Source organism: Vigna umbellata, chromosome 4 (assembly GCF_029865625.1).
Source record: "Vigna umbellata cultivar VRB3 chromosome 4, Vumbellata_1.0, whole genome shotgun sequence".
NCBI lineage: Eukaryota > Viridiplantae > Streptophyta > Magnoliopsida > Fabales > Fabaceae > Vigna > Vigna umbellata.
The window spans coordinates 54,308,238-54,331,244 of NC_142168.1; the positions used below are offsets into that span (position 1 = coordinate 54,308,238).

Consider the following 23,007-nt stretch of genomic DNA (forward strand, 5'->3'; position numbering starts at 1 on the left):
TATCAATTTTAAGCATGAAAATAACAGTTTTTCAACTGTTATCAAGCGTCCCTTGAAGAAATGCATTGTTGACATCAAGTTGGCGAATGGACCATCCTAGACGAACTGCAAGTGTGAGGACAATGCGAATGGTGACTGGTTTAACAACCGGACTGAATATCTATGTATAGTCCCAACCAGGACGTTGGTGAAAACCTTTGGCGACTAGTCGAGCCTTGTACCGATCAATCGAGCCATCCGGGTGACTTTTGACGAAAAACCCATTTGCAGCCAACCAAATCTTGAGTAGAGGACCAACTGACAAGTTCCCAAGTGTTGTTGCGGTTTAAGGCATCAAACTCAGTTTGCATAGCTGAGCGCTAATCAGGCTCACGAAGAGCTTGGGTGATGGTGCTGGGCTCGAGTGGAGAAGAAGGTTGGACATGGAGGTTAAGCTTCTTGAGGCGTTTAACAATGTATTTTTTGGACTGGGTGATGATGCCACCTCCATTGGTTTGGGGTCTCTTATTAGCGTTGACATTGGGTTGGGATGGTGGCATAGAACATTGTGAGGATGGAGGGGATTCAGAGTGTCCAGTGGAGGGTTGGGCCGAAGTCGGGGAGTTGGGGAAAGATGAAGATGAAGGGGCAGCCGAGATTTCCTCTAGTGGGTTTAGAGTGGTATTGACCATGGGTTGGTTTATGGGATGTAGTATGGAAAGCTGAAGTGGGCCTTGTTGTTGCTCTACACTCGGACTGGCTTGCGGTACTAGGGAGCTATATGGGAATTCTGATTCAACGAACTTGACATGGCGAGAGGTGTAGATCCTTCCTGTGGTTGGATCGAGACACAAGTATGCATGTTGATCAGCCGAGTAACCTTCAAAAATACACATAATAGACTTTGGTGCAAGTTTATGGTTAGCATATGGTTTAATCCAGGGAAAACACAAACAACCAAAACACTTTAACTTATGATAATCTGGCTCTGATACCATGTTAGAAAGTGGGTTTTAATCCTAACTCAACCCCACAAAATCGGCTTGTAGGGTGAGGTTTGCACCTCACTTATATATTATAATTTGGCCTTATCTCTAAGCGATGTGGGACTTCCAACACACCCCTTTCACGCCGAGGTATAGACATCTTATGCGTGATAGTAGAAATTGGGTGGTCCGATAACGACCCCATAGCAGGTGGAAATGAAGAATAGAATGCCCACTTAGAACTCGTTAGGATAGGCTCTAACCATGGCTCTGATACCATATATAAAAGTATTTTAAATGAATCGATTCTATCATTGGATTACAGTAGTATAAATATACAAATTAATAACGTAATTGGAAAGAGTTAATAGAATAAACTCCACCAATTTAATATCAATTATTATAATATCAATTATAATAATTGATATTTAGCACTAACAATTAAACTAAATAAAGGGAAAGTAAATATACAAAAATTAGCTAATAAAGACTAATTATTACAATTTAAAACTAATTATTATAATTGATACTTAGTTTTAAATTATAAATTATAAAATACCATGTGCAGAAAGGTTCAGACTTACCTTCAACTGTGTCAGGTTATAATGGTCGCTCGGGGGAAGTCAGAAAAATGACTCCTGCCTCACTTGTGTCAGGTTATAATGGTCCGGGGGTCAGTCGTTCTTCCTTGCTCTGCTCTCTTTTGATCTTCAATCCTCTCTGAGAATGCAATCCACTTTGATGAGTTGTTGACCTGCAGAAGACACTCCAACGCTCAAGTCAGATATGTTTCATAAAGAGGTCTATATTTCATTAGGATAGAAAAGGATCATTGTACCTAACATCAGTTGTATTATTTATAGAGTTTGTGATAGTCAAGTCCATTGATTAGTTATCAGTATATTTTTAGGGAATCAAACCCAATAATCAATAATTAATACCGTATATTTATAAAGCGTAAGGTAATCTAACATATTAATACCTGATAATTGCCCATGAATAATCATTAACTCTGATTCGTGTATTTCATATAGTACATATTATATCTAGAGTTCGAAAGTACTTTACTAGTATGCACCCTTTTTGTTTAAGTTTTGTATAAAAGTTAAGACACTACCCAATTGTCATGCATTATTTATTTATTTATTTATTTGTTGATAAAAGAAATTACTTATTTAGGTTTTACAAAAACTAATTAATTAAATTCATATAAACCAATTTAACTATTTCTTTTAGTTGAACATAATACAAATCACCAAATTAATGCACACAAATTATCATTGTGGTCGAGTAATGTTGATATCAATTCAACTAATTAAGTTTCAACTGTAAAATTGATTTGCTTAATCATAAATATTCATGTTTTCTAATATATGATTATGTTAAAAAAAGAAAAAACAACCAATTTTATTAACATAATATTCTATTCTATTGCAGGTTAGAAGTAATTGATTTGGTTGCGAATAATGAAAAACCAATACATGAAGTGATAAAAAAATTATGACGATTAGTTTGGTCAAATGACATTTTATTTGAGTAGGTTAGAAAATGAAGTATTTTTATTTCGGGTTCAGGTCCCTATATTTGCGGGTTAGTTTCAATTGGGTCTTCCAATTTTGGAAGTGATCAATTGAGTCCCTAATTTGATCAATTTGATTCAATAATAGCATTTCCGTTAAATGTAGTTAACGACGTTAACTTTTTTAAGCCGAGGCATCCAAGTGGCAGTGGATTTTTAACATTTTTAATTGTTAAATATATTAATAAATGAAAATATAATTAGAAATTATTAAACATATTAAATTATGTTAAACAATTAATAATATATAATTAGAAATATCTCGTTGTGTGGAAACCACCTTCTCCACTTCCCCTTCCTCTTCCTCACCTTCTCCTCTCTTTGGGAAACTTTCTTCTCACCCTCCCACACTCAACTCCAATCTCGTTGTTGAAACTGACTAACGTTTATGGTTTCAATTTGTGCTCCAAGATTGTCAAAATCAGGTTTGGTTTTGGTTTCAATTTTGATTGCTGATTAAAATCGTTTTCTCTCGTGCAGAGAAGGGTTTGAGTGGTCAACATTGCATGCACTCCGAGAACACAAACTGTTAGAATCGCTGCAGCGGAATTGTTAGCGTGGAATAACAAACCAAGAGGGTTTTTAATACAAACGTGTGCCTTTTAATTTCTACTCAATTAAACTTACCAAGCAAATAATAAAGACAAATAAAGAGAGTAAGGTTGAGAGAAATTTGCACAGATGATTTTATCCTGGTTCGGATCTTACCAATCCTACGTCCAGTCGCTTATCTCAAACAAGATAAACCTTTTTCACTAACACAAAACAATTACAAATTAGAATCACAAAGAAACACAATTTGTAAAAGTTTAGAAACCACCTCTCTTGATACCACAAGAGATGAACCTACACCTCCTTTGAGTCTTCACAAAGGATGACCACCTCCTCCGAATACTTCACGAAGGATGATTCTCTTCCGAACACCTCCTTAGACACACCAAGGATGAACCGGCTATTTCCTCTGTCACCGTAGCAGCACTTCACCAGCTCCACAGACACGAGTTTCACAAGCCGAACAAGAACACACAAGTCTCAATGATTTCTGAGTACTAGAGCACAAGGGAAGAGTTGTTTTTGAGATCAACAGAGAGCCAATTTATAGACTCAGCCAAATACTCTTCCATTCTTCGAAAACGGGCCATCTAACGCATTTAATCGATTAACATAAGTATTAATCGATTAAAATGAGTACAACGGCTAGTTTTTCAAATCTGAAAACCCCAACGGTCAGTGTTAATCGATTATTCTCAAGATTAATCGATTAGCTAATCGATTATTATACACTTTAATCGATTATTCTAGTGGCGCTTGGGTTTTCAGGGCCAGCCACTGTTTTAATCGATTAATACTTGTTTTAATCGATTAATACAGTGCGATTTTGACTCTGGACATAAATTATATAATATAAAATTACATGGAATCAAAACCACTAAAAATCTAAGTCCTAGACACTAAACTACAATTATTACAAAAGCTTTCCATAGCAATACAAGTCTTCATAACATCTTGAATCTTGATTTCTCTTGACTTGATTTGGACATCATCAAAACTTCATCTTCATCATTTTGCTAACATTCTCCCCCTTTTTGATGATGATCAAAAACTCCTTTGATTTAAAGCTTTTAGTAATAATCTGGATAAAACACAACTAACGGAAGAAAAAGTGCATTGGTGAATAAGCACAAATAGCACAAATAGGCAAATAAGCTTTAAACATTTTCTCCCCCTTTTTGATCATAATTAAAAAGTTGTGTTTGATGTTCTCCTCCTAAGATAATACTCCCCCTTAATAAAAGCAAGTATGCATATGAGCTAAAAATATTTTAAATTTAAAGATTCATTCAAACATGCACAAAAGGATATATAAAGCAAATATTTTTAGGATAAAGAACTTATAAAACATTGTTTAATCATATATTGAATTATATAAGATAGGAATTTTTTTTTTTTTTTTTTTTTTTTTTTAAAAAAAAACAATCCTAAGATATTTCTAAAAAATTCCTAGATCTCTTCTAATGTTTACCCCTGTAGATATGCCTCCAACTTCGTAATGATAATCCTCTAGGTTGTTTCCACATTTTGTTTAGATCTTCATTTTGAGGATTGTCATCATTCTTTGCTTCATTTGTTGTCTTCTACAAATTTTCATCATTGCCTGGATATAATTCAACTGACTCAAGAGGTTTTGCCTCAAGGTCTACAATTTCATCAAAGACAACATGCACACATAAAAATTTTTCCGATTGAAAACTATATATGCTTTGTATATTAGAAGATATCCAAAAAAAATAGTTTCATCGGCCTTGGAATAAAATTTTCTTTGTTTTAAAGAAATTCTAAATATTAAACAATAGGTGCCCAACTACTTGTATGGGTCCTTTGGGTTAGATTTAGAAAAAAGGATCATTTTACAACCCAAACATATCTACCACTTGGAACACCATAATGCTTAATTTTACATTTATTTGAAGTATGACCCTTTTTCATACAATAAAAGCATGATACAAAGTTTGTGTTCCTATAAGTTGTTCCTTTTTCTACCCATGTTCTACGGGTTCTATTATTATGTTTATTTTTAATTTTAGGAACATACTTATTTTTAACAACCTTATTTTCGTTATTTTTACTACATTCTCCTAAGGTTGTGTGTTCTAGTAGTTTCTTAAAATTTTCACAAGAAGCACATTCATCACTACTAGTAAATTTACCCTTTTTAAAAAATAAAACTTTATTTTTCAAATCTTTATTTTCTTCAAAAATATTTTCAAAATTTAATTTTAAATTTTTATTTTCTTCAGAAATATTTTCAAAGTCTGATTTCAAATTTTTATTTTCTTCAGAAATATTTTCAAAATTTAATTTTAAATTTTTGAAATCCTTTTTCAATTTCTTATGAGCTTTATCTAATTTTTCAGATTCTACTATTAAAGCAGCATAAGTTTCATGCAATTCATCTTCACTAATTTGACTATAATTATCAGAATCGCTAGATGTACTTACTTGGCTTCCAGCGTCGTCGTTCACCACTAAACAGATGTTTGCTTCTTCATCAGATTCGCTCAAATCGGAAATTGTTTCGTTGTCATCGTCCCATGCGATGTAGGCTTTCTTTTTCTTTATTTCTTCATTCTTCTTTTGATTTGGGCAGTCCGCTTTTAAGTGCCCCCTTTCTCCGCAACCATAACATTTATACTGTGAGGAAGATCCTTGATTTTCTTTCTTTTCGAATTTTAATCTTCCTTTGTCTTTTGATTTCATGAACCTGTTGAGCCTTTTTATCATGAGTCTCAAATTTTCTTCATCTTCTGAATCTTCATCTTCCATTTTGCTCTTGCTCCTTTCCACCTCAGATTTCAAGGCTAGACTCTTTTTCTTAGTTTTTGCTTTTGCTTCTTCTTCATCTAGTCTTCCGAGGTCAAGTTCATGCTCTCTCAACTTTCCAAATAATGCCGCCATAGTCATGGTGTTGAGGTTTTGTGACTCCGAGATTGCAGTCACCTTAGGTTGCCACGACCTGTCTAAAGACTTCAAGATTTTAATGTTTAATTCATCAGTATCAAATGACTTACCTAGTCCAATGAGATGATTGACAATGTTGGTGAAGCGTTTTTGAACGTCGGAAATTGTTTCTCCTTGCTTCATCCGGAACATTTCATACTCTTGAATTAGGGAGTTCTTTCTTGCCCTCTTTACGTCATCCGTTCCTTCATGTGTCACTCTGAGCACGTCCCACATTTCTTGAGCAGTTTTGCAGACAGAAACCCTGTAGAACTCATCAACAGTCAATGCTGATGCAATAATATTCCTAGCTTTCACGTCATTCTGAAATCTTTTCTTTTCTTCAATGGTCCATTGACCACGGGGCTTTGGTTCCTGTATATTGTTAGTAGGAACAGAAGAACCAGACGCAATAACATCCCAAATTTCACAATCAATAGATTCAATAAATATTTGCATTCTTACCTTCCAGAATGCATAGTTCTCACCTGTGAATAGTGGGGGTCTATTGATTGATGCACCCTCTGCAAAGGTTTGATGTGATCCTGCCATTTGAATGACTATCAAAGCAAGCTCTGATGCCAATTGTTAGAATCGCTGCGTTTTTAAAGCTTATTTGCCTATTTGTGCTATTTGTGCTTATTCACCAATGCACTTTTTCTTCCGTTAGTTGTGTTTTATCCAGATTATTACTAAAAGCTTTAAATCAAAGGAGTTTTTGATCATCATCAAAAAGGGGGAGAATGTTAGCAAAATGATGAAGATGAAGTTTTGATGATGTCCAAATCAAGTCAAGAGAAATCAAGATTCAAGATGTTATGAAGACTTGTATTGCTATGGAAAGCTTTTGTAATAATTGTAGTTTAGTGTCTAGGACTTAGATTTTTAGTGGTTTTGATTCCATGTAATTTTATATTATATAATTTATGTCCAGAGTCAAAATCGCACTGTATTAATCGATTAAAACAAGTATTAATCGATTAAAACAGTGGCTGGCCCTGAAAACCCAAGCGCCACTAGAATAATCGATTAAAGTGTATAATAATCGATTAGCTAATCGATTAATCTTGAGAATAATCGATTAACACTGACCGTTGGGGTTTTCAGATTTGAAAAACTAGCCGTTGTACTCATTTTAATCGATTAATACTTATGTTAATCGATTAAATGCGTTAGATGGCCCGTTTTCGAAGAATGGAAGAGTATTTGGCTGAGTCTATAAATTGGCTCTCTGTTGATCTCAAAAACAACTCTTCCCTTGTGCTCTAGTACTCAGAAATCATTGAGACTTGTGTGTTCTTGTTCGGCTTGTGAAACTCGTGTCTGTGGAGCTGGTGAAGTGCTGCTACGGTGACAGAGGAAATAGCCGGTTCATCCTTGGTGTGTCTAAGGAGGTGTTCGGAAGAGAATCATCCTTCGTGAAGTATTCGGAGGAGGTGGTCATCCTTTGTGAAGACTCAAAGGAGGTGTAGGTTCATCTCTTGTGGTATCAAGAGAGGTGGTTTCTAAACTTTTACAAATTGTGTTTCTTTGTGATTCTAATTTGTAATTGGTATCAATAGGCATTAGAAATATCTCGTTGTGTGGAAACCACCTTCTCCACTTCCCCTTCCTCTTCCTCACCTTCTCCTCTCTTTGGGAAACTTTCTTCTCACCCTCCCACACTCAACTCCAATCTCGTTGTTGAAACTGACTAACGTTTATGGTTTCAATTTGTGCTCCAAGATTGTCAAAATCAGGTTTGGTTTTGGTTTCAATTTTGATTGCTGATTAAAATCGTTTTCTCTCGTGCAGAGAAGGGTTTGAGTGGTCAACATTGCATGCACTCCGAGAACACAAACCCCCTTTTTCTGTATGGTGAAAAATTGAAGCTTGATGAGCGGTTTTGTTGTTCTGTGTGGTGTAGGTATGGAGGCCGAAGAGAGGAACCAGAAAGGGTGCAAGGGCTCAAGGTTCCAGAGTTTTTCTTGTAGTGGGGGCATAGGAAGCGGCTGAGATGTGTGAAGGTGGATTTCTCTGCAAAATTAGAACCACCCATTTCTTTGTGTTCAATTTCAATCGGCGTGGCCGGGGGTTGCTCATCCCATTTCTTTCTCGCACTCTTCGACCCAACCAGCGCATCGGAGACCTTCGAGATCCCGGCGACAATGGTGGCCATCTTTTTCTTTGCGGCGGAGTCCACCACAACCGGCAATACCTTGAGCCCACTGGACAACCTCCTCCCAAGAGAAAGCGACGCCCGCCGCGGACTAGGTGACGACTGCTGTTCTGTGGTTTGAGAAAAATAAAAATAATATGATTAGAATGGAAAAGAAGAAGAAGGTGAGGAAGGTTTGAAGTCAGAAAGGGATTTGGAAGAGGAAGAGTTAGGTTTCCACAGTAGAGCTTGTGAAGCGTGGGGAGGTTTCCAAGCTCCGGAGGGATGTTTCCCGTGAGCTCGTTGCTGGAGACGGCGAGGTACTGGAGGTGATGCCAGGTGCCATATTCGGGAGGAATCTGGGTAGAGAAATTATTAAACATATTAAATTATGTTAAACAATTAATATTTAACAATTAATATATGGTGAACTAAACCTTGTATTGTTCATCTAGGGTTTTATCTTTCATTCTTTCATTATGGTTCATATAGTTTCACCATGAATATGGTGAACTAAACCTTGTATTGTTGTTAGGGAATCAATGTAGTCTTGTGAAACTCTCATATATGGAATTTGATTTAATGTCTTATATTAAGATATATGCTTTCTTTCATCTTTAGCTAGGGTTTTTCCTCTTTGCTTATTGCTTGCTTTGTTTAACTCATTCATTGCCATGATTATTGATTTTGTTGATACGGGAACGTACGGGGAAGTCTAGATCCGGGGAATTTCTCCCAATAGCATATTGGTTGCCTTTAAGCTCCTGCACTTTAAGAACTAATTACTAGGAATGCTAGGAATTGTATGAACTCGTAATTACGGATAGACCTTCTTGCAAGGTGATTTAGAGAGTGGCATTAGCATTGATGATAAGAATGATGAATTCCTAAAAATATATGAGAGTGGATAAGATGAAATTGATAACCCCAACAACATACTCATCCATCTAATTCATTGAAGTGTTTGTATTATGTTTTTCTCCATTGATCAAATTCATGCATACATATTTAATTACTGTCTGTTGCATTTAAACCTACAATCAATTTGTTCTTAAGTCTTAAATAATCAACAAATCACATAGCTAAACTAGGCCGTGAGTCCTTTGGGAAAACGATACTTGGTCTTACCTTGTTTTATTACTTGATACGATTCGGTCACACTTGCCGATTGTTCAACAAGTTTGTGGCGTCATTTTTCGGTGTTCACAAATTTGTCATCAAGTTCTTGGCGCCGTTGTCGGGGACTCGTGGTTTAACTAGTTCATTTGTGTGATTATTGATTATCTTTGACTTGTTTTTGAATTTTGAAATTTGAATTTCTGTTTTTTATTTTTTCTGTTTTTATTTTATTTTATTTTATTTTATTTTATTTTTCTGTTTTTATTTTTTCTATTTTCTGTTTTTATTTTATCTTCTTATCTCTGATCTTATATCTTCTTTTATATCTTTTTGTGCTACCAAATTTTTCTAGGGATTTGTTTTCTTGTGTATGCAGGAAGCAATCCGAACTAGGAGCAAGAAAACCTCGGAACCTCTTTTTGATGGCTTAGACGAGAAAGACGGAGGAGAAGAATCCGTACATCTGCAGAACTTTTCCCTCCTCCGGAAGATCTTTTACAACCTTCACCGCAAGGTTCTCACCATAGCATTGAGGAGATGGAGAATAATAATGTTAGACGGACTCTTGCAGATTACACCAATGTGGTTGGCCCTCAACATTTTAACAGCATAGCAAGACCGAGGGTCTATGCAGCCAACATGGAGGTGAAACCAGCGTTGATCCAGCTGGTTAAGAGTAATCAATTTAATGGGTTGTCTCATGAAAGCCCATATGAGCACCTCACAACCTTTAATGAAATTTGCAATACAGTGAAGATAAATGGGGTGCCTGACGAAGCAATCAAACTTATCCTGTTTCCATTCTCATTAGGAGGCAACGCTAAGCTGTGGTTGAACTCTTTTCCAGAAGGGAGCTTTACAGAGTGGGAAGCTGTGGTGACAAAGTTCTTGAACAAATACTTCCCACAATCCAAGGTAAACAAAGGAAAGCAAGAGATCTCTTCTTTCAAGCAAGGCATGGAGGAATCACTAGGTCATGCATGAGACAGGTACAAAAGCCTATTAAGAAAGACTTCCACACATGGATTTGATGAAGTAGAAGTAGTCCTAATCTTCCTTGGAGGTCTTGGTTCACAAACTAAGCTGATGCTAGATGCCTCAGCTGGAGGCAATATTAAATGGAAGACTCCTGAGGAAGCAACTGAAATAATTGAAAACATGGCTACTAATGACAATAAGCTGAACAGTGAAGGAGGAGCTCCTATTCAACAAAAAGGAGTTCTACAGTTGAAATCCAATGATGCCTTGCTAGCTCAGAACAAGATACTAACTCAACAATTGGAGAATCTCACAAAGATACTTGCACAACTGCCAAGAGAGTTAAAGACTGTTGCACAGGTTCAACCACAGATGTGTGAATTATGTGGTGGTGACCATATAAATGGTCAATGCGCCTTTCCAGTGGAACCTTTAGAGGATGTTAACTTCATGGCCAATCAATTTCCATACTGTCAGGGGAATTTCAATCGAGGGTGGAAAGCACACCCAAGCATTGGTCACGGACAAAGTGGGCAAGCTGGACAAGAAGGGCAATTTAACAAGCAACAGCAACAACCAACCTTATGGCAACAAATTTCTATACTTAATGAAAGATCAATAAGGATGGAAGAAACTCTTCAGCAATTCATACAGAAAACTGAATCTTCTCAATAGAGCACTGAAGCTGCTATTAAAAACTTGGAGATTCAAATGGGTCAGATTACTAAGCAGTTGGAAGAAAGGCCTGCCAAGAATTGTGGGGCTAATACTGAGGTTAACCCCGGGGAAGAGTGTAAAGTGCTAGTGAATGTAAATATTGAAAAAGTTGAGTTGGAAAAAGAAGAGAGAAAAGAGAGAGAAGAGAAAGAAGAAGAGAAAATATGTGTGAAGATTGAGAAAGTGAGTAAAAAAAGAAAAGAAAAAAAGAAAGTGAGAGAAAAGAAAAAGAGGACGAGAGAAAAAAAGAAAGAATCATATGAAAAAACTCTTCCTCATCCAAAGAAGTATCATAGGAAGGAAAAGAAATTTAAGTGCTTCATAGAAATCTTCAAGAAATTGGAGATTAAAGTTCCTATGATTGAGACATTGCAACAGGTTCCTGGTTTGATCAAATTTCTGAAGAAGTTCAGTAGAAAGAAGAAAAAGAAGATGGAACATGAGCTTTATTGGGTCAAGCTAGTGACGTTAAAAGAGCGCTTGCTGGGAGGCAACCCAGTGATTTAAGAACTTTTAATTTTTGGTTTGGTGATGTAATTTTGAACTTTTGGGTATTTTTGTTTTTGTTATAAGTTTGTTACAGGGTTTACATCTACTGATGAATGTTAGGCGGAAGAGTATCTACTGAAGGATACTATGTTTGTATACACCTACTGATGGGTGTTGGTAAGAAAGATTTGCATCTACTGAAGGGTGCTGGAGGATTTTGGCTCAGGCTCGTGACGTTAAACAAGCGCTACCTGGGAGGCAACCCAGTTGATTGATTTTATCTGTATTGTTTGTTTTGATTCTGTTTTAGTTGCATGATAGGGATTGAATGTTTAAGTGTTCTGAGAACTTAATTACAGGGAGCAAGTAAGGGGCATGCGTAGGAGGCACCTAGGTTAAGCTAGGAATAGGAAGAGCACTTCACAAAAGTGCCGCTGAGCGGTAGTGTCGCAGAATGGGCTTAGGTTGCCCCTTAGCGGAACCCGAGCCCATTAGGGTATTTTTATACCCTAAGTTACGCTTTGGCCTCTATTTTCAGATTATTCTCTACACACACACACTCCTAAACACTTTTCCAAAGGTTCTCTACATTTTTCCTTTCATTCCTCTTTAGAAAATCTCCCTTCCACTCACTTTCTCACTAGTTTTCCATCTAAGTTTGGGGTTGGGAGAGAGCATCATTGATGGGGATGAGTTTTTCAAAGCACTAGAGCAGGATTTGTTTTATCATTCACTTTTGTTTTTAGAATAGGGTTTGATGTACTCAATTGGAAATTTTGTCTGTTATGATGGTTTGCTTAAGATTGTTGTTTGATAAGTAATGCCTGATGATGCTTTGATATTGATTGATGTTGAGATGTGCACATTATATGCTTATACAGGTGGTTCACAAGCTTTGTGAACACATGCATGATGTTATGATTGTGATTATGATACTAAGCAGGATGTGTACATATGGAATGTGAATGAGCTTATATGTGAGGTTTTGAGCTCCAGAGTTTTTGTGATTGAATAATATTACTTTGAAAGCATGAATGATTTTGCCCAGGTTTTCTATGATTGAATCAATTGCTTGTTTGCATCATATGATCAACGCCATTTGTTGGTAACCCTTATATTAGCCAATTTCATGATTAGCCACTAAAAGAGAACACTATGTGTTCTATCCTTTGAACCCTTAGCCTTGAACATGATTTGGAAACCCTTGTTGAAAAGCTTTACCTTGAGTTAAGTAGAAAATATTTTATGGTATTGATAAATGTTCAAGTTTGGGGTTGTTGGAAAATAGAAAGGGAAATTGAAAGCATTGAGCTAAGAGCTAAGAATAAGAATGTGAAAGAGAAAGAAAAGAAAAGAAAAGAAAAAGCAAAGCTCAATGCAAAGGAAAGTTGGGAAAAATAAGAATAATTGTGTTGATATGATTCTCTTAACTCAAGGGTTTTGTGATCCAGAAAAACCAATTTTCTTGTTAGCCCAGCCACATTATAAGCCATTGAAAAAGTCCTTGTGATGATGCATGCTTGTGAATTTATTTGATTGTGGTTAAATGAAAGGCAAAGACGATTCATGTGACATTGTGATAGTAGAGTGAAAGAGTGATTACCTCTTATACACTTGTGTTTGAGTGAAACACTTTACCTAGTGAGGAAATATTCATTGAGCACATGAACATCCATGTTTAGTTGATTGATCATTCATGAAAAATAGCATTTGTTGGATATTAAGTGACTTTGTGAACACCAAAGCATGTGTACATCTTGATTAAAATCTTTGTCATGAGTTTGATTGAAGTTTTACTTACCTTGAAAAGAGGATTTTTGAATGAGTGAACCATTATAAGGATTGGTAGAAGATTGAGTTACATCTTGTTTGCTTGAGGACAAGCAAAGTTCTAAGTTTGGGGTTGTGATAATAGTTGAAAAACTGTTATTTTCATGCTTAAAATTGATACTAAAAGCAACCTTTAACACTTAGAAATTAGCTTGAAATCATGCTTTTGGTCATATTTTTAGAAATAAGAGAGTTTGACAGGTTTATGCTTGATTTCAGTGTTTTTGTGCAGGTTTTAAGGTGAATTTGGTGAAAGAAGTGAAGAAGGACAGAGATGGAATCAGAAAAGACATCAAAAGGTGCAAAAGGAGAAGCCGCAACTGCCGCTCAGCGGCAGTTTACCACTGAGCGGCACTCAGGCAGTCACGTTGGATCCGCTGAGGGGTGAAAAGGCCGCTGAGGGGAGAAAAATAACTCACGCACTTATCGCTGAGCGACACTATTTTTGGGCTTGGGCCTAATTTTCTATAATTTTAGAATATTATATAAGCTTTAGGACTTCCTAGGGTTTGTATCTTTGGTAGAGACGAAGCAAATACTCTCTTTTCCACCCCTTGAAGGAAGATCTTGGATGCTCAGGCTACCTCCTCCTCTTTCTAGGGTTTTATCTTTCATTCTTTTATTATTGTTGTTAGGGAATCAATGTAGTCTTGTGAAACTCTCATATATGGAATTTGATTTAATGTCTTATATTAAGATATATGCTTTCTTTCATCTTTAGCTAGGGTTTTTCCTCTTTGCTTATTGCTTGCTTTGTTTAACTCATTCATTGCCATGATTATTTATTTTGTCGATACGGGAACATACTGGGAAGTCTAGATCCGGGGAATTTTCCCAATAGCATATTGGTTGCCTTTAAGCTCCTGCACTTTAAGAACTAATTACTAGGAATGCTAGGAATTGTATGAACTCGTAATTACGGATAAGCCTTCTTGCAAGGTGATTTAGAGAGTGGCATTAGCATTGATGATAAGAATGATGAATTCCTGAAAATATATGAGAGTGGATAAGATGAAATTGATAACCCCAACAACATACTCATCCATCTAATTCATTGAAGTGTTTGTATTCTGTTTTTCTCCATTGATCAAATTCATGCATACATATTTAATTACTGTCTGTTGCATTTAAACCTACAATCAATTTGTTCTTAAGTCTTAAATAATCAACAAATCACATAGCTAAACTAGGCCGTGAGTCCTTTGGGAAAACGATACTTGGTCTTACCTTGTTTTATTACTTGATACGATTCGGTCACACTTGCCGATTGTTCAACAAGTTTGTGGCGCCGTTTTTCGGTGTTCATAAATTTGTCATCAAGGACCCAATTGAAACGAACCCGCAAATATAGGGACCTCCGAACCTATTAAACATTTTTTTTTTACTTTTATGGTCACTAAATTCCGATTTTGGACTCTGTCTCCAAGCTTCAAATTGAGGGCTTTAGGGTCATGTTAAGTAAAAGTGATCATAAAATTGAGTAGAGTTGTCAGTTTTTCTTTAAGCTCCAAGGCTGACCTGGTCCTTTTTATATTTAGCTCCATTTTTGTTGGTCCATACTTTAGGAAGCTTTTTTAAAGCCATTGGTCCTAAAACCTCATCTAGATGGATTGTGAATGAAGTAGGGTCGGGTTAGCCTCCTAGCCCCAAAACGTGCGACTATTTCTATCTTCTTATGAACAATCACTTCACTAAGCTTGACGGCCTCGCTCCCCCTCACTCTCATCGCCCCTCCTTCCACCTCCATCTGTCGTCTTCGATGCCTGCCGCGACAAGTGGTCCTCCCTTGGCCGCACCAACCTCAAAGTCACCCACTGTTATAGGATATCATTGAATAGGCTATCGAACGGTGGAAGACGTCAGGCTACCAAATGGTGGAAGAGGTCTCAGGCTACCAAACGGTGGAAGAGGTCTAAAGGTTACCGAACGGTCGAAGAGTTATAGAATATTATTAATAGTTAGGTAATTCTGTTAGTTTACAAAATAACTAAGCTCTGTAATCTTTTGCTATAAAAACAATGGCATTCTGTAAAGTCAAGGAATCAATGCGTAATATCATAATTCTCACTCTTTTTAAATCTATACTCTCTTGTTCGAATTCCTTTCTTCTTACCTGGATTCCCTACGTCTTGGGTTCTTGTTCGAGACTATTGTCTTCTTAGAAGAACCATATCACCCACTGACAAGAGGTCATCGATGTTGTCACTGCCTAGTGTCCAACGCTTTCCCTACTACCAAAACCGTCATCCAGTGCCGCCACAAAATGAAAAAACTCCGTAAACACTACCACACCGAAATCCAATGTCTCCGCTCCCTCCCTCTCCCTCGCCTCATCAATAACTCCACCATCGCAAACATTAATAGATTTAAAAAATTAAATAATATAAAGAAAAACAAAAACAAAAACCAAAACAATAGGAGGAGCATGATGTAAGAAAGGAAAAATAAACTAAAAGAAAAATTTACGATAAATAGATTATTTCACCCCTCAAAGGAACATGTTGGAATAAAGTGATATGGAGAAAAAATTTACCAGGTACTTATAGGATTGATTCATGGCTGATTCTTTTACCAAAAATATATATTTGAAAAAAGAAAATTGTCCAGACTAACCTAATGTCAAAACATTTATCCAACTAGACTTGTACATTTGTTCAGTTTTGAGTGATGAAATTAAAATAATTTTTAACATATTAACTCCAAAATATTCATAAAAACTATTAACGTAAATTAATTTATATTATTTAATTATTATTATTATATTTAATTAAAAAGTATTTATTTAAGTTTTGTAGTACATATAAAAACAACAACAAAAATAATTAGATTGATGTTAAAATAAATTATAAAAATTAAAAATAAAGATTTTAAAATATAAAAATTACTGGTTTTATATAAAAAATAATTGAGTACTTATTATCTGTTAAAGGATCACTAAAATTGTTTGTCACTAAATTATAATTTGTCTTATAAAAAATAAGAAAACAGTTATACTTTTATAAAATATTATCAGAAATAAAAATAAATAAGTAATATTAAATGTATAATTAATTAAATCGTTATAATGCTTATATACCAGTTTTAATCCATGTGAAATTACAAATCATAGAGGAAATACAAATGTTACTTTATTAACAACATAAAAATGAAGTATTATTATTATTTTTATTCTAAACTATATTTATTTATCCAGGGTTTAGAATATTATAATTATTGGTCTGGTTAAATTTTTTAACATTTATAATCAATTATTATAAAACTCTATTAAATAAAATAATATATAATCGATAATCAAATAGAAAAAAAAATAATTGACAATTTTATTATAGTCATCCTAAAAGATATAGTGAAATAAAAGTAGGTGCATACACATATCAAAGAGAACTATAAAGAGAATTTAAAAAATACAATATTTTTCAAAAGGATAATACAAAACTAAGAGATTCTAGTCTCAGAATTAGAAAACAAGATTATCGCTCTTCTAAGGCATATTAACCTTCACTTACTCATATGCTAACATCAAATAAAATAATCACGGTAAAAGAAGAAAACGGTTGAATATAGTGAAAAATTATATTTGGATTTAATCTTCCTTGTGTTAAATACACACATAGGGTTCTCTATTTATAATAGAAGAAATATGGACTAAGCCCAAAATACAAATAAGAAAATAATAACAAACTAACTAAAAGATAAGAGATAAAAAGATAAAAGATATAATATATCTAACACTCCCTCTCAAGCTGGTGCATACAAATCGTATGTACCAAGCTTGCTACAAATATAATCAATTCTCGTAAAGACTTAGTGAAAATATTTGTTAATTGATCACTTGAATTGACGAATTCAGTCTTGATATCTCCAGATACAATCTTCTCTCGAATGAAATGACAATCAATTTCAATGTGTTTGGTTCTCTCATGAAAGACAGGATTAGAACTAATATGAAGAGCAACCTGATTGTCACATATAAGCGTCATTTGCGTGACATCTCCAAATTGTAACTTTTTAAGCAATTGCTTAAGACAAACAAGTTCAGAAGTGGATGAAATCATAGCTCTATATTTTGCTTCTACACTAGATCTTGCCACAACACTATGTTTCTTGCTTTTCCAAGAGATCAAGTTACCACCAATGGAGACACAATATCCGGATGTAGATCTTCTATCAAAAGTAGATCCTGCCCAATCAGCATCAGAATAACAAACCACTCTTGTATGGTTACTAGAACCATATAACAACCCTTTTTCCAGGAGATCCTTTAATGTACTTTAATATACGAATAACTGCATTCCAATGATCTTCACATGGGGAATTAAGGAATTGGCTTACCACACTAACTGCAAAGGAAATATCAGGACGAGTAATTGTAAGATAATTCAATTTTCCAACTAGTCTTCTATATTTCTCGGGATTTGACATAGGCTCCCCCTGTTTTGGTAGAAGTTTAGTATTAGGATCCATGGGTGTGTCCGCAAGTTTTGAATTCATCAACCTAGTTTCCTCCAAAATATCTAGTGCATATTTCCTCTGAGATATGACAATACCATCATTGGATTGTGCCACCTCAATACCCAAGAAATATCTAAGTTTGCCAAGATCTTTGGTCTGAAAATGGTTACAAAGATGTTGCTTCATCTGAGAGATGCCATGACTATCACTGCCTGTAAGAACAATGTCATCAACATATACTACCAAGTAGACAGATCCAACACTTGAGTGACGGTAAAAGACTGAATGATCTGCCTCACACCGAGTCATACCAAATTGTTGAACAACATTACTAAATTTTCCAAACCAGGCCCTAGGAGATTGTTTTAGGCCATATAAGGATTTGCGAAGACGACATACCAACCTAGAAGACTCCCCTGAGCAACAAATCCTGGAGGTTGCTCCATATAAATCTCTTCTTGCAAATCTCCGTTAAGGAATGCATTTTTGACATCCAATTGATAAAGAGGCCATTGTTGAAGATCTGCCATGGCTATATATAAACGAATAGATGCCATCTTTGCCATTGGAGAAAAAGTATCACCACAATCCAAACCAAAAATTTGAGTGTAACCTTTAGCCACAAGACGAGCTTTGAGGCGATCAATAGTTCCATCAGGACCAACTTTGATAGCAAAAACCCACCTGCAACCAACAACAGATTTCCCATACGGTAATGGGACAAGCTCCCAAGTTCCACTATGCTGAAGAACACTTAGTTCATCTAGCATGGCCTGACGCCAACTAGGATGGGCTAAGGCATTAGTAATAGATTTAGGAATTGTCACAGAAGAAATAGAAGAAAGGCAGGTATAAAAAGGTGAAGACAATCTATGATAACTTAAAGCAAGATAATGTGGAGAGGGATTACGGGTAGAATGTATATCTTTTCGAAGGGCAATTGGAAGGGTAGACTCAGTTGTCGGAGCCGGAGGAGACAAGGTAGTTGGAACTTCAATTGAGTCACTTGGTGGTTGTTGAGAAACACCTGGTGAACTAGGCACAATTGAAGGATCACAAACAACAGGAATATTGATAATATTAGAAGGAGACATATCAGAAGAAGAATGATCGTTAAAATAAAAGGAAGACTCATTGAACGTGACATCTGCAGATATAAAGTAACAATCAAGAGAAGGAGAAAAACACTTGTATCCTTTCTTTGATTTAGTAAAGCCTAAAAAACCACATTTGTGTGATCGAGGAGCTAACTTATCAAGACCAGGACCAAAATTATGTACAAAACATGTAGACCCAAAAACTTTTAGAGGTAATGGGTGAAGAGGTTCTTGAGGAAATAAGATAGAATGAGGTATTTTATTTTCTAAAACAGAAGAGGGCATGCGATTAATGAGATAACATGCAGTAAGAACAGCATCACCCCAAAAATATTGAGGAATGTTACCATGAATTAAAAGAGTACGAGTTGTTTCAATAAGATGCCTATTTTTACGCTCAGCCACCCCATTTTGTTGAGGTGTATACGCACATGAACTAATAAGATGTACCTGTGTGTGCTACAGATGCAGTGGAACTAGAAGGTTGTTGATCCTTATACCATTTGAGAAATTTACTGAAAATAACAGAGTCATCACTAATATCAGATGAAGGAGGATCCCCAGTAGGTGATTGTAATGAAGAAGTAGTCTGAACAATTGCAATAGATCTAGGAGGGTGACCATGTAATGCATAACACCTGTCAATCGTGTGGCCTACCTTGCCATAATGGTTACACTTGAGACGTCCTTTTCCTGATTTATGAGAGTGATTGTGGTCATGACGTTGAGATGCCAACGTAGAGGAAACATATGTATCATTGATGGGTCTACTAGGTACACGCAAAAGAGTGGAACAAGTAGAAGTCAAAGTGGGAACAACAGGTGAACCCAAAATCTGATCACGAACATGAGAATACTCATAGCAAGGTCGTACAATGCTAGCAGCATGAAGAACTTTGACCGTTGCTCTATTTCTTTGGCAGGAGTAGAAGTAGGAGGCAATAATTCATTAAACTCATGAAAAAGAGCATGAATTTTACCCATATAATCAGTCATAGAGTCCTGACGCCGAGGAGCAAGAACATTGAGAAGATCATGACAAAGACCATAAAGATGTTGAGTATCACTGGTGTGTATAATAATTTAGCGTGTCCCAGATTTCAAAACATGTTTTGTAGGAACGAAAAATTTGTTTTAAAGAGGAATGAAGGGTACCCTTGAGAACAATTCATAAATGAGCATCAACTTTCAACCCATGGGTAACTGCAGCGGAATCAATAGTTGTCACATTTTGAGTAATATGATCAAGATACCCTTGACTCTTAAGCCAAAGTTTAATGTCTGATGCCCAAGTCGCATAATTAGTATCATTTAACTTATCAACAGATAAATGCACATTGACATAGTTAGCATATATGGACGGGTTAGAAGCCATGAACAAGCAAGAGAGTACAAAACCTAGAACTCAAAAGAAGCCCAATCAAGGTGGTCGGCGATGGAGACAACGACACTAACGTCGGCGACGACAACTCTAACCGCGACAACGATTGTAGTGGGCAAGACCAACGAACAAAAAACCTTATTGCTCTAATACCATGTTGAATATAGTGAAAAATATATTTGGGATTAATCTCCCTTGTGTTAAATATACACATAGGGTTCTTTATTTATAATAGAAGAAATATGGGCTAAGCCCAAAATAAAAATAAGAAAATAATAACAAACTAACTAAAAGATAAAAGATAAAGATAAAAGATATAATATATCTAACAAAAACAAACCCAAAAAACAAAGTTAATTAACAAAAGAGTTTTTATATAGCATAACACAAGTTAAAATTATATACAAATCGTTTATAAAAACAAACATGTCTCAAGTAAAGACTAAACAACACTTTATTATTTATATACATGCATTGTTATCATATTTTGACAAGTTTTGCAGTTATAATGGCCTTTACTGCTCTATAGAGTTATTATTAATGAATTTCACTCTACTACACACAAGGTTAGTGTCTTCTCGTCTTAGAACAGGATAAATTTCCTAGACTGAGATCTCCTGTTACTCACACCACATAATGTAACATCCCAAAAATACAGTATAAAACCATATAAGAGAATAATCACATATTAATAATATTACAGAACAGTCTTACAACGGATCGGATGTACAGTTATGGCCGAACAGCCTTAAAAAATAGCATGGAATTAAAACTGTACAATGGCTACAACTAGACCGAACAGTTTACAAAATAAACTTATAACGAATGGTCCTACAAAAGAAGAGGCCAACAACTGACCGAATGGTCCTAAGGTTCAGTCTTCACTTCCACCTCTTCCAGTGCTTCTTCCAACAACTTTTCTCCTTCTGCTCACATCCACACAGATGATCATTGCAACAGGACAAACAACCGAACGAACAACATAGACAAGACAATAAATAGGGTAAGCTTATGTAATTTAATTAATTCAATAAAACATACAATTTTCATGCTTAAATCAAACAACAACCAAATCATAATTCATACATCATGGCATGCAAAGACCGACCACTTGACACTGACTGTCCAGACTGTATGAATTTTGTGTAGCTACCACGTTCGTACACCCGGGTGATGTAGTAACTGGGATACCCTCAACAGCTGCCACCCGAGGTTAATCCGTTCCGTCCAAGTTAACCTTATGGACTAGGACCTCCTGTCATTCCCACAATGACTTACTCCTCTCTATGTGAGAATGAGTAATCACGGAATATCAGGATAAACGCCAGCTAAGCTTTGCCAACATTCATACTTTACCATTCAATAACCACTTTCTGAGATATCAAACACAATATCATTCTAGTTTCTCATCTTTTAGATTCATATACTCATACAACCAACAATGCAGTAACAACCATACTTCATATTCATTCAGCAATCAATCAACATGCAACCATTCAAAATAAGAATCTTAATCAAATTATATAAGCTTCCCTTACCTTTAATGTAGCCGAGTGCTCAATGATGCAAGATATAGCTCACCACTATCAGAAATCTTAAGAGTTCTACAGTCACGCTTTATGAAACTAAACCAAACAGAAGACCAGAAATACTCAGAATAAGATGATCCACTCATGCAACCAGAAATCTGGGTTTGCATGTGAAAGAAAACGAACGTTCTAAGGAGAAAGTAACTCACCGGCTTAGGACCAAAATTTGATCGGTTTAAATGAAAGCCCTTGACACCAGGAGAGTTCAAACGGTGCTTGAGTGATGATCGAAAGAAGAAAAGATGAGAATTTCTTAGAGAGAAGGTGGAGGAGATCTAGAGAGAAGGAGGAGAAAAGTCAGGTTCATAAGGTTGAAGAAGATGAGTGCATGCAGAAAAATGGCACGAAATTTGAAAGTTTAATTTTTACTTTTACCGTCAAAACTGATCATCCAATCTGTATCACACACCTATCTTCCACTTTCTGAATTTCAGACACCCTTTAGCTTACACATATACTCTACTAAGTTGGGATTTTTATAGGTCTGACACATAACACATCATTCTTTTCATGAGTTTAGATAGTTATTGAAGTTATTGAAGTGTTAGGATAACCTATAATTGAATCTTTATTTCAATACGAAACATATGTCTAATCCACCTTGAAGTAAACTTAAACAATTTACATATCCAATTATGAGAGAAAAAAATCAAACAATTATAGAAAATAAATAACCTTTGAGTGGTAGACATGTGAGGTTTTACAATGTTGTAGATAGCCTACCCTTCAACATGTTATATTGGAGTATGAACTGAAAAAAGATACTAGTCAGGGTCGTTTATATAAAAACGAAACTACATAAATTTTTTATTGAAAAAATATTGATAACTTATAAGAAAATTTGACCCCTCGTCATCCATCCTTGACTAAATATCTATGAGTTTCATTTCACGTATATTTATGTCCTTAAAATTTGATATATATTCTACTAATGAAATTTCAATTACTCTTTAACTAAATATTAAAATATTTTTAATAAATGTAATTTTCTAACTTTTTAATTCACTTTTTTCTAAATAGTACTATATAAAATTATTAAGAGATCGAAAAAAAAATTCTATTTAAAATAACTATTTCATGCTAATTTTCAATTTTCTTATTGTTACAATTTTAAAACTTATTCACTTTATACATTATTAGCCGCTATTAACTTTTATAAACAAATTTATAACATGA

General features: G+C 35.3%; 1 protein-coding gene and 1 pseudogene across 1 annotated transcript; both read right to left on the bottom strand.

Moving 5' to 3' along the window:
* Positions 1 to 17,050: 17,050 nt before the first annotated feature.
* LOC148200627 (secreted RxLR effector protein 161 pseudogene) lies at positions 17,051 to 17,803 on the bottom strand (annotated as a pseudogene).
* Positions 17,804 to 17,946: 143 nt separating this feature from the next.
* LOC148200628 (uncharacterized) lies at positions 17,947 to 19,146 on the bottom strand. Its single transcript, XM_088113008.1, has 3 exons — positions 18,692 to 19,146; positions 18,378 to 18,450; positions 17,947 to 17,976 (listed from the first exon to the last, which is right to left on the bottom strand). The coding sequence occupies exons 1-3, from the start codon at positions 19,144 to 19,146 to the stop codon at positions 17,947 to 17,949; spliced, it is 558 nt and encodes a 185-aa protein (XP_087969134.1).
* Positions 19,147 to 23,007: the final 3,861 nt, after the last annotated feature.